This window comes from Eubalaena glacialis, chromosome 1 (genome assembly GCF_028564815.1).
Source record: "Eubalaena glacialis isolate mEubGla1 chromosome 1, mEubGla1.1.hap2.+ XY, whole genome shotgun sequence".
Taxonomy (NCBI): Eukaryota; Metazoa; Chordata; class Mammalia; order Artiodactyla; family Balaenidae; genus Eubalaena; species Eubalaena glacialis.
Window position 1 is genome coordinate 65,311,417 of NC_083716.1, and position 13,194 is coordinate 65,324,610.

Genomic DNA, 13,194 nt, shown 5'->3' on the forward strand with positions numbered 1-13,194 from the left:
CAGCTACCCCAGGGGACCTCCTGGTTGGCGGCACTTCCATCACAAAGGGGCAGGGGCCGGACTGGGGTCAGGGATCCAAGGCCTTGGTATCAATGTCAATGTCTGTGTGGGGCTGTAGCGACCATTCCAAGGGGAGTGTGGGCCCCTGGGCACATGACCTGAGCCCACCCATGAATATTAGGAACAGTCATAGGGAGAAGAAGTATAGGGTGTATTACAGGTTGCACAGTGGCCCCCCCCAAAAGATATGTGGAAGTCCTAACTCTGGGTACCTGTAAATGTGGCCTTATTAGGAAATAGGGTCTTTGCAGATGTAATCAAGTTAAGAGGAGGTCATGAGTGTGGGTCCTAATCTGACTGGTATTCTTATAAGAGGAAAATGCCATGTGACAATAGAGACAGAGATTGGAGAGATGCTACTACAAGCTAAGGAATGCCAAGGATTGACAGCCACCACCAGAAGCTAGCAAAAGGCAAGGAAAGATTCAACCCAGTGTCTCAGAAGGAGCGTGGCCCTGCTGACACCTTGATTTTGGACTTCTAGCTTCCAGAACTGTGAGATAATTCACTCTGATTTAAAGCTACCCAGTTCGTGGTACTTTGTTACAGCAGCGTGGGAAACTAATGCAGGGTAGAAGAAACAGTCACCAAGGAGCACAGAGGTGGGCAGGGTAGGGGAAGGCTGAGGGGCCCAGGGCCTCATGCATAGGAGGGTGGGTCCTTGTGGTTCAGGGCTTTGGTTCCTCCTCCTGCTCCTCCCCCCTCCCCCTCCCCCTCCTCTTCTTTCTGTTCTCAGCACTGTTCTGGGCTCCCAAGAGGCCCTAAACATTTGGCCCCACCTACGCCGGAGATAAGAAAGGCTCAGAAGGAGGCATGGGGCCCAGGCTGCTGGCTCCAGTTTCACAAACCCTAGGACAGTGTTTCCCAACATGGGCAAATTACCACATATGTCATCACATTTAAGATACCACTGACTGCAGACACATCATTATTTTATGTAATACGAAAAGAGAAAAAAATACTGCCAATAATAACTTAAAGATGCAACTATTGTACAATGCATTGCTGATTTCAGAGGACTCAAACAAAAAGGTGTCTCAAAATAGATGAAATATAGTAATAGATGCTGGGGGAAAGATCAAACAGGTTTGGGGAAAAGGCAGGTAGCCGGGTTAAACAGGTTTCTCTCCTGCAGGACTGCTCAGGGCCTTTAATAGGTTGGTGTCTGCTTTGAATCTCTAAGAGGGGGCTGCAGAATGTTGTCTTTCCCAAATGAGGATGAGTTTTGGGCCCTGTTTTAAAGAGTAACTAATGGGGACAAATGGCTAGATTACTAGCCATTTGTGTATGTGGATCACACTTTGAGACCCTCAACCCTGGGAATGGTGTGTGAAAGAGTGAGGGAGGGCACCTCCTGCTGACACATGGTCCTGGGAAGGGGAGCTGGCTTGCAAGCCGCGTTCAGGATGAAAGAGAAGGCATCTCTCATGGGATGTGCCAGCCCTGGGCCAGTCACACAGGATCAGGTGCCCCCCAGGCATAAGGCATCCTTCTGAGCTCTCCAAGCAAAGCCAGAGAAGGGGCCCTGGGGGGCTGCCCACCCCACCTCGCCTCCCCTTCCTCTTTTCTCAGCTGACAGCAGGCACGGCCACACCTCTCCTACAGAACTCAGCTAACCCTGTAAAGGCACAAATGCTCCTGGATGTGGATGCCATTCGGGGCTGGGAAAAAGCAGGAGCGAATTACAAAGCCAGAGGCATCAGAACAAAACCCAGGGGACACCACGGTCTGGTCACTCTGATGGCTAGAATCTCTTCAGCAGTCATAAAAAAAAAAAACCTAAACTGCTGGTCACCAAGACCTCAAGGAAAACAAAAGGATAAAAGTGGAGTAGATTTTAAAGAGTCAAGAAACATCAGAGATGTAAGTACCAGTGTGTGTGCATGAAGTAAACCCCACCTGTGGCCACAGGGCAAACAGAGCACATGCCCTTCCTAGGTGTCCCAATCTTGTTCAGGACTTTAAAGGCCGGCTGCAGGCACAGCAGGACCTTTCCACTGCAGCCAGTCCTCCAACAAGCCGTGCACTCGCCCACCTTTCATAAACATCAGCCGCAACAGCTGCAGTTTTCCTGATGTCCATTTTGTCGGCTCCATATCAGATGCCCCAAATCGCAGCTTTAAACTAGTCCCCAGAGTAGGGAAGAAACACAACAGCAGGAGTGTTGTAAGGGCCGTACTTTCAGGCTATGTACTCACAACCCTAAGAGAAACCTGACTTTCATGATCTCTCTCCCTCCCTCTCACAAAGCAGGCGAACCCCAGCCTAGAGCACAGAACACGGCTCAGAGCAGGATTCCTGTGCGTGCGCTAAGCTGGGGCAGGCACAGCACCCACCCCTGGGTCAGCCAGACAGAACGACCTCCACTGAGCAGGCCAAGGCCAGGCTGTGCCCTCCCAGCCTCCACTCTGCCAAGAGCAGGGGCTGAGGCCACTCCCTGGGGAGGGGGTACTGACAATCCTCAGGGAGCCCCCAGATCCCCACTGTGGGGCATGAGCCACACGATGCAGACCAACAGGATAATTTTTTTTTTCCAGTCCTACTCCTCTCACCATTTCTCTGCTTGAGGGGCTACCTTGACTTAGCATCTATGAAATTTGTACAAATGTGGACTTGAGTCTCCCCCCTGGGTCTGAGACCCACCTGGCCGCTAGGATCGCTACTTAACTGGGGTACTAAAAGGAGGCCTTGGTGCCCTGATGGAGAGATTCTCCTAACATGAACTCTTCATCTGTTCTGGAGCCATTCATGTTCTGAAGACATAAGAGTAACTCACACAGCATCTGTAAGATCCATAAACGCTACACTTTCTTACCATAAGTCACTAGACAGTCAGGCCGATGAAGGCAGGTCAGCATGGTCCAACCATGGTATCCCCTAGCACATGGTAGGATCTCAATGGACATACATTGGATTGATGGATGGATAGATGAATGGATGGATGGGAGAACAGATGGATGGAATGGTGAATGAATGAGTAAATGAATGAAAGATGAATGAACAAACAAATGAATGTAAGTTGGAAGGGTGGCTTCACAGAGCTTTCAGCCCTCAGAGCCCAATCTCTGGGTGAGAGACTCACCTGAACCATCAGGAATGGACCTTACAAACGTTGGCAACATCTTGACTGTGGCTGTCGGATTAAAATCCCGGGAGAGGCCATTCTTCATCTCCTTTTTGAAACGAGCCATGATATCTAACAGAGTTTCATCAGAGAGCCGCATGGCATAGAGATATTTGTCGATCTGGAAGAAGGATGAGAAGGAAAGAAAGTGAGGCCAAGGCTGAGGAAGGTCGTTTCAGCTCAGGTCTGGCTGAGGTAGGACAGGGCAGGCAGCGTGAGGTTCCCGCCTGCCTAAGACAATCCAGCTCCCGTGGGCACTGGGACACCCATGTTGGCCCATCATTCAACTGCGATCAACCATGTCACCCAGAGCACGCTTGCAAATGCTCTGAGCCCCGGTTCCCCCCCTGTAAAATGAACCAGACACCTCCAAGGTCCCTTCCAATCCTTGAATATTACATGGAAGCTGCCCTTCAATCCCCAGGTATGTGCCAAAGGTACTTTAAGCCTCCACATGACTCCTTCCCTCTGTGAGAGGTGGCTGGCTCATCCTCACATGGATGGCAGTGCCACAGAACAAGGGCTCCAGAGCCATCTACCTGGGGTTCAAATCCAAGCTGCATCACTCACCAGCTGTGTGAACTTCAGTTTCCTCAACTGAAAAACTGAGATGATAAATAGAACGTAACTCACAGAATGTTGTAAGATCAAAGGAGACAGAGAAGCACTTAGAACACAGAAAGTGCTCAGTAAACATTAGCTATTATTAGCATTGTGAGGCAGTGGTGCTGGTGGGTTTCCTTGGGCACGACTTCTAGGTAGGTGGAAATGGTGGACGAAGGGCTGGAGCCCTTCAGGACGTGGGGCTGCAGGCCCAGAGCACAGAGACCTTAACCTCACTACCCCCAGCAGGTATGGGACAGCCCAAGTTCCCACGCCCGTGTGCCAGGGCCCATGTGCCCACACTTCCTGATCAGACTGCTCCCGACCCAACAGGACTAAACCAACCCGCTCCTCTTCCTGGGCTCCCCACTCTGCTCAAGGATCCTGGGCTCCTAACCTCAGGCCCCGTTGTTGTCATTTGTTGTTCTTCATAGTATCTTCCCGCTGACTCTCTCTGTTTACTGGGCACCTACTACATGTCTGGCTCTCGGTTAGACATCTGTCCTCATGGCGCCTGACCCTGTGGAGTTCACTGGAGTCTCTCTGTCTCACCATTCATTCTTTCTGCCACTCCCTGCCTTAGGAAGCTCTGATAACCATGTGCCTGGATTCCTGAGGCCTCATGCATATTCAGTGTAATGGTTTTCAATCTTCAATTTCTCTCCCTTCCAACCCATCCTCTACACCACGGCCACGTTTCACCTTCTTTTTTTTTCTTTTTTCTTTCTTTATAAATTTATAAATTTATTTATTTATTTATTTATTTATGGCTGCATTGGGTCTTTGTTGCTGAGCGCGGGCTTTCTCTAGTTGCGGCGAGCGGGGGCTACTCTTCGTTGTGGTGCACGGGCTTCTCATTGCGGTGGCTTCTCTTGTCACGGAGCACGGGCTCTAGGCGCGCAGGCTTTAGTAGTTGTGGCTCGCAGGCTCAGTAGTTGTGGCTCGCGGGCTCAATAGTTGTGGCTCACGGGCTCTAGAGCACAGGCTCAGTAGTTGTGGCGCACGGGCTTAGTTGCTCCGCGGCATGTGGGATCTTCCCGGACCAGGGCTCGAACCCGTGTCCCCTGCACTGGCAGGTGGACTCTTAACCACTGCACCACCAGGGAAGCCCCACACATTTCACCTTCTTAAACTGGGACCCTGGTCACTTCACTCCCCTGCTCAAAACCTTGCAAAGCCTCCCACACTGGAGGCACCTACACTCTGCAGGTGTGGCTCCGGGCTCTCTGAACACCAGCCAAACCACCTCTACCATTCCTGGGAGTTGCCTGGCTCTCCTGTTGAAATGCCCTTCCTTCTCTTCCCAGCTACTCAAAGCTCACCTCCCCTTCAAGGTTCAAATTAAATGTCACCCCTCCTGCAGACGTCGAGACCCTCGGGGTGCAGATAACGCCTCCCTCAGCACTGATCTCTCTGCACGGTCCAGCCTGGATCATCACTTTCTACGCCTGTCACCTGGACAGTGTCTGTTCCATTCACCTTGACCTCCCGGTGTCTCACAAGCAGGCTCACACACGGCAAGTTTCTGGCAGATGGACAGACAGATTTATGACCCAATGCGGATGAAAAGACCTTTGACGTGATTTGCTTCTGAGAATGGCATCTCATGCTTACTTTTCAGGGTGGCTGGAAACGTCCGACTCAAGGACACAGAGTCATTTCTGCATATTTTGGTCCTGGGCAGCCTTCTCGCTCTGGACTCCATGCCTCGTGCTCCCCCAGGCCCTGCCTGTCTCCTGTCTCAGGGACAATCAGGGCACTGGCAGAAGTCTCCCAGTGTCCTCTGTGGCCAGAGACAACCCTGCCCCCACCCGCATCTCTTCTACCGCAACTACCTTTTCCTTTCCCCTTCGGGAGAAAGCAATGCAGAGAAGGGCAATCGGAAACCGCCGAGAGCTGAAAGAGAAATGGCCAGAACACAGCCCTAGGAGAAGACATGCTCTGTTCTACCCCCAAGGCTGGCAGCGCTGATCAGCAGCCCTTGCTGTCACCACGCCCACGTGCTGGTCGGGAGAGGCAGTCACACGTGCACGAGAGGCCACAGAAGCACACGGGGGCTACTAAGCACAAACTGGAGAAGGCTACTGGGAGGGGTGATGTCAGAGAGTGCGTCCAGGCACAAACAAGAGCATGTGTGAAGGCCAAAGGTGAGGGAGGGAGGGTGGTCTGCGGGATGATGGAGCACACACTGCAAGAAGTGAAGCAACTGGAAAGACTGCCCGGAGCTAAGCCTGCAGGGTCTTATCCACTGGCTGAACAAATTTAGACTCTAAATGTGACTCTACTGAGTGTTCAACAGTGAGACGTGTTTCAGGAAGCTCAAGCTGTGCGCTGGGGAGGGGACGGGCGAACAGGAGCAGAGCAGTAACAGTCACGGCGTTGCTCTGGCATTTGGACATGTTTCCACTACCACGCTCCTCACCTTACATCACGATTATCTGTCTATTGACCTGCCTATCTCCTCCGATAACATGTGAGTTCCCCAGGAAAGGAAAGACGGAAGAGACCTTTGGAACTACCCAGTTGCCTGGCACAAAAGAGGAATTCAATGAATGCCGGATGCTAGAATAATACTTTATAATTACATCAAGGTTTACCGTATATCAAGTGCTTTCACATCCAATATGTCATTTAACCTTCAAAACGACCCTGTCAGGGGGACATTCTTTTTTTTCTTTTTTAAATTTATTTATTTATTTATTTATTTTTGGCTGCGTTGGGTCTTCGTTGCTGCACGCAGGCTTTCTCTAGTTGCGGCGCACGGGCTTCTCATTGCAGTGGCTTCTCTTGCTGCGGAGCATGGGCTCTAGGCGCACGGGCTTCAGTAGTTGTGGCTCGTGGGCTCTAGAGCGCAGGCTCAGTAGGTGTGGCGCACGGGCTTAGCTGCTCCGCGGCATGTGGGATCTTCCCAGACCAGGGGTCGAACCCATGTCCCCTGCATTGGCAGGTGGATTCTTAACCACTGCACCACCAGGGAAGTCCCAGGGGGACATTCTTAATCCCCATTCTACAGTTGTAAAAACTGAGGCTCCAAGAAGCTAAGTGATTAGTTCGAAGCACACAGCCAGGGAGTCAGGTCTCATACCTGAGAGTCTAACACTCTCCCTACAACCGTCCCCATCCCTTGGAGAAGGCCAGTCCCCCTACCGTGTGGAGATCAGGTCCAAGCAAAGCTGCTGAGATTTCCCAGCTGGACAGGGAGAAACTTCTAGAAGAAGCAGGGCTCCACAGCCAGCCTGCCTCCTAACTCAAGGCGCAGCTCAGCACAGGGACAGTGAGCCCGGAAGCCAGACGTTATTAGGACAGCCAGTCACACCCGAATAGAGGCAAGAAGCTCAAACGAGAAAACAGGCTGGGGATATAGAAGACGAGCTGGCCCCCCAGCGTAGAAGGAAGGAGGGCTTTCCCCCTCTGGTTCAGGTTCATGAATCATCACGTGGTACAACTCCTCTCAGAAGAGATGTGGAAATTGGGGCCAGAAAGAGGGTACAGCTTAGGGCAGAGCTGGAACTGACTTTGAAGCCTCCTGGATCTCAAGTGCATGAGAATAAGCCAAGGGGCACCCCTCCCGATCCTCAGGAGCTCAGGAGGGGCCTTTGAACGGCATAGATCCTGGGGCTGGGCTGCAGGTACCCCCCAACGCTGCCCAGCCAGGCAGACACCTGGTGCAGGGCTCAGCAGATCCACACCATCTGGACTGTGGCCCTTTAAGCAGCCCAGGAAGCGCTGGAACAAGAGACATTTGCAGAATACTCCCAGGGGCCCAGAGTGCCCAGCACCTCACTGAACAAGGGGCCTCTTTCCTCTTATTCAGACTAGCCCTGCCTCGCAGCTGGCTGGGCTGCCCCTGTCCACCTGGGAAAGAAGCTGGGAAAGGGTGGTGGGTGGAAGGGGGTAGAAAGGAAGGGTGTCCTCCTGCCCATTTGCTCCAGAACTCTGCAAGAACCCCAGTATAAGAGCTGCTTTTCTTATAGAAGGTTGGCCCAGAAGCCCAGGAGGGGAGAGATGGGGGAGAGATGGAGGAGGGATGCAGGGCCGGAGAAGGACAACTTCGGGCTTTGGGAGGTTTGGCCAAAGTCTGTGGTCCTTTCGGCATTTCTATTTCCTTCCGTCCCCTCTCAATAGCAACTCCAGATCTTTTCCTCTCCCCTCTCTCTCTCTCCCTCTCACATTTCCACAATCCTTGCTCTTCTCTTAGGACGCTGCCTCAAACTTTGCTGCTCTGGCCAAACGCTGGTGCCCAAAGAATCCCACCTGTGCCTCCAACCCCCAGCCCTACATTTTGGTGACAGGAGGGCACAGCACCTCTTCTGGTGGGCTTTAAGCTGCAAGCCTTTGGAACATCTGTCATAGGATGTCTGTCACAGACAGAGACAGAGGCTTCCAGGAGTCTGTGATAGGAACCCCCTGGGCTCACTTTCACACATGGTGTCTGACACAAGCATTCAGGACTCGGTCAGACTGGGAAGGAAATGGGGGAGGTGCCAGGGTCCCAGACACCACATGGCGAGCTGGGTCCTGCAGACTCTCGGCTCAGACTGACGAGGCCCCTGTCCAGCCCCCAGGGCATCTTTCACCACCACCACCCCTCCCCCCAACCAGGGGAAGAGCCCTTCTCCCGAGGGTGGGAGCCAAGGCTGCTGCACAGGGCAGGCACTGGTGCCCTACTACTGTGCAAATATTGGTCCTGGGCTGTCCTTCCTGCGGACCAAGAGGGCCTGGAAGCTCTCATCGGCTCCAGAAGCAGGAACACAGCAGAGGCAGGAGGAGATGTCAGAAGAGAACGCAACCTCACCAAGCCCCGCTGGCCCAGAGCTGTCCGGCCAGTGGAAGAGCCCAGTGACCCCGCACTGGTCTAACCTCAAACATTTCTGTGCCCGACCCCAGCCCCACCTCCTGCTCCCAACAGACACGTATGAAAAAACCAATTCAAGACTGGACATGCCCAAGTAGACAGGCTGGTCATGGCAGGAGGCTCCGTAACCACTGGTGACCCGGGCACTCTGACCCCCTGTGGGAGGGGGAATAGCCATGGAAAATTTTCACTCCCTCTCTCGTCCGTTCTTCCGTGAGGATCAAGAACGAGGCAGAGCAACAGGTGTGACTGAAGTTGATCAGCACAGGCCTATGAAGTGAACGTTCCAAGTGAGACATTTTACTTGCAAAGGAAATTGGGGAGCTGGCAGTGAAGCGTTAAGAAGGGCTCTTGCTTAAGGGCAGGGCAGAGATTTCAACATCAGATTCACTTCTCTTTCTTAAGGAGACTGACTCAGGAACAAACGGGTCCAGGGGGATTAATATTATTTTAATAAGAGCTCACGTGTGCAGAGGGCTCTGCTATTTATACACACAACTTTCACATACATTATCCCACCTGGACGGCATACAAAGAGAAGCAATGAGCTCATGGATGCCAGGGGCCTGGCATGAAGCGGTGCCTAATATGTTAGTTCCCCTTCTCCCGGCACAGAAACCCAGCAAAGTAGGCGGGAGAGATATCGGCACAGAAACCCAGCAAAGTAGGCGGGAGAGATATCGTTATCTCCATCCTGTAGTCGAGGAAACTGAGACCCATGACTCACACAAAGTCACATCGTTTATAAGTGGCAGCTGGATCTACATTCCAGGTCTTCTAACCCCTCATTTTGGTCCTTTCTTACATGATGGGAAGAACACAGGGCTATGGATGAAGAGAACTGGGTTCAAATCTAGGACCTGCCATTTATTAGCTGTGTGACTTTGGACAAGTTACTTAACCTCTCTGAGTCCTGATTTCCTCACTTTTAAATGAGGATAATTATACTTTCTCCTCAGAGATCTATTCGGAGAATTTTAATTATGTGCCAAGAACTCTTCCCACACTTCCATCGAAATGACGGAAAGGGAATCCATCTCCCTCACTCCCCTGTCTAACTCATAATCACATATCCCTAATTCCTTTTACCTAAATACCTAGAGAAATGCATTGATTACCAAATATTGCTGACCCATTTTGTAGAAAAGAAAACTAAAGGTAGGTGGTCATTTGCCTGAAACCATAGCAAATAAAAGATTCTCACAAAAGTCCTCTGAAACATTTGGATTGTTTTATTACTTAAAAAAAAAAATAACAGTACATTATAGTAACAATAAGTAATATACACTCATTATTAAAAAAATTCGAACAATACCTAAATGCACAAAAGTAAAAAGTCTGAGTTCTTCCCTCAATCTCCCCAGAGAAATCCCTGCTAAAAGAGCTTTATGTTCTAGGACAGTTTTCCTACCTAAACAAACATTCATACATACAGGGCTTGGGTTTTTTTGTATCTCATTTTACAAAAAATTGGATCATATTATAAACAGTTTCTCCCTTGAAACCTTAACTCCTCCTCTATTTCCTCAGGGAACTGCCTCTAAGACTCACACTAACAGCCATACTTAGATTTTCTCAGGACCCTGCCTGGCTCAATGATGGGGCATGCACTGGGCAGTACAAACACCTGCGTCAGACTCCAGCTTTGCCATCCTGCAGGCACCTCAGTCTTTCCCTCTGTAATGTGGGTGTGTTCACCTGACTTTGACCTATGAAGGCCTCTCTACTTTGCACAGCACATTCACATGCTGGTCCTTAAACTATCCTGTCCAGAGAAGCAGGGCAGGTGCCATCACATTCAATGCCCTAAGGAAAAATTAGAGACTAGAGAGGTTATTTGAATGGCCAAGGTCAACTGGCCAAGGTCGACTGACCGCTGGTCAGCAAGAAAACCGGAGTAGACACCAAGTTCCTGGTCCTGTGGTCCTTCCTCAGTACGTTTCTTGCTCAGGCCAGGGCGAACCCAGGCCCAGGGCTTCCAAGAGCAGCGAGACGTGGGAACATGGTGGCATTAATGCCACAGCTCCATCCACTGCAGGAGCAGCACGGCTCCCTTGCCTTGCAGAAAGCACGCTGCTCCAGCCTGATTATTTTGGAAGCCTTGTTCAGCCTCCAGCAGCTACCAGGGATCTGAACTGCTCATTTCCCCTTTCACACAATCCTGGGAAGGAAGTTCAAAGGCCATAGCAAGCCCCAAGGTCCTGGCCCGATGGGACTCTCCGCCATGGTGGGTGCCATCCCAAGCCCTCCTCCTGCAGGTCCAACCCTCTTCCTGCCTGCCCAGCCCCACCTCACTGCCAAGGGTGTCGGCCCCAAGGAACCTACCTTTCTATCCTGCTTTTGGCAGCTGGTACCTGAGCAGAGAGGGCGCTGGTCACAAGGAGAGACATTTTGGACCCTGCGGGTTCCCTACCAGGATCATCTGCTCCCAGCACCCTCCTGCCTTCTGCACCCCCGACGGTCCTTCCCCGCAGATCCACCTCTATTACTCGGCTGGCTTGGCCTGTAACTGCCTCTCTGCACTACACTCCACACCCACCTCCTCCGAAGGGGGTACCATGATCCGCCCGCCCAGCACCAGCTGCCGCTCTCCTCGGCATCCCCTCAGCCCTCGTGCTACGTAGGAGCAATCTGCCCGCGCCGCAGCAACACGTGCATGGTGCACGCCTCCAGCTAGACCGTGAGTGCCAGGGGTGCAGGGGCCATGCTTCCAGGTTCCTTGTGTCCCCACCCCCTCAGGTGGCTGCTCTCCGGGAGGGCAGGAAGGCCTCTGGAGACGCCTGGCCCGGGAGGTCTTCTCGGAAGGGTCTGCTGGCTCAGATAAGGCCAGAGCCTCCTGTTCCCTGAATGACCCAGCCCTTCTCCAGCACCAGCCCCTCACTTCAGCCTCAGGGCGACCTGCGTGGAGCCAACAGCCCCTCCCTGAGCGATGGAGAGTTCCAGGCGCTCTCAGACTCCCGCTTCGCCTCACAACATCTGCACCTCAAGGCCCAAGGGGTCATATAAACGCTCTACAGATAATCAGGAGTCTCCACTCTTCAAGGCTCCCAGAGACTGTGGAATATCTGAAAGAGGAAATGCGTTTGGGAAAATAAATTCCACTTTAGAGGCGTCTCAGTGAAAGCTGTGTGTGCGAATATCCCCAAAGCATCAGGGGTCCCTTCAGCACGTTGAAACACTATAAGGGGAGGTTTCCTTTCCCCAGTCCCTTTTTCAAAATTCAGACACAGCTCTCGGTGCCTTATCTATCATTTAATTGATGCTTCTGAACTGTTAGTTCCATTGCAGTGAGCGTGGACGGAGCACCTATTAAGCACCATGGACTGTTCATACAACACTTCTGTTTAATCACAGCAAATCAGGAGGAAAACGGGATCCCCATTCTTGATGAGGAAACTGAGGTTTTGGGAGCTGAGATGTAACAGTCAGCAAGGACGGGCCCCCTGCTGGGCACTCCCACCTGCCCTGATCCAAGCGGCACACTGGCAGGGTGGGCGTTATCAGCCCTGTTTCACACGGGAGGAACCCGGGGCCGTGAAGCCAAGCGAAAGGCCCGAGCATCCAGCACCCAGGGTGGCTCTGGCTTCAGACCCCTACCCTGGTGCTCCTTCCCTGCTTCCCCAGATTCCTCTTGCCAGGAGGACCGCAGAAGGCCGTGAGGTCATGCCCAAGGTCCTCCTGGTGACCTTGGCTCCTGCTAAGAGGCACTTTCTGCTGGTGAGAGACCAAGCCCTTGCCCAGATGAGAACAAAGCTGTCACACGGAAGTAGCTAAAAATAAAGGAGGTACCCAGTCCCTCAAGGGGAACAGAACAGCCCTGGAATGTGGCGGGGCAAGAACAACAGGCGTCATCCTGGGCCTCGTGGTCAATGGCTTGGGCAGGGCCAGGCACCAGACTCACAGTTCCCAATGTGTCAGGTGCCTCCAGACGAGAGGGAAGAGAGGGTCCAAAGTACGGACAACTCTGCTTTCACTATGAGACAACCAGACCCCAGAGTCATGGCTCGCAAATACTGCAGTGATGGGAGCAGACTGGGCTGGAGAGTGAAGGACTTCAGGCCTCCTCCAGCTATACAGATTCCTTCTATAACCTTGGGCAAGTCACTTCCATCTCTGGGTTTTTCCATCAGTAAAAAAGCAACAATGAAAACTGCCCTCTTGTCTTCATATATGGTGGGCACAGGAGCTCCATGACACCATGGATTCCTCAGAACACAGGTTTTTCAGAATCCCATGGTGGCAAAGCAGAATGGTACCCAGGATCCCTGCCCTGGCTCAGGGCTCTGGCCGCCTACCCTCTGTTATCCAGGAAGCTGCACTCCCCCACCATGCCTCTGCAGGTGCCTACAGGTGTGTTCTGGGTGAACAACGATGATAACATCTGACATTTGTACAGTTCAGTACGCTTTCCAAGGGTTTCCATATCCATTCTCTGATTTGATAAATGGGCAGATAGTGAAGTAGGAATCATTTACCCCATCTGACAGATAAGGAAACTGAGCCCCAGAGAGCTTGATGTCCTCCTAACAACACTGCTCAAGCTAGAGGGATC

At 52.1% G+C, this 13,194-nt stretch overlaps 1 protein-coding gene across 1 annotated transcript in view; it reads right to left on the minus strand.

Moving 5' to 3' along the window:
* HK1 (hexokinase 1) overlaps positions 1 to 13,194 on the minus strand; it is a 71,022-nt gene that overhangs the window by 48,142 nt on the left and 9,686 nt on the right. The window contains exon 2 of the mRNA XM_061181432.1: positions 3,143 to 3,305. Coding sequence (XP_061037415.1) covers positions 3,143 to 3,305 — 163 coding nt within the window. The remainder of the gene's footprint in view (positions 1 to 3,142; positions 3,306 to 13,194) is intronic.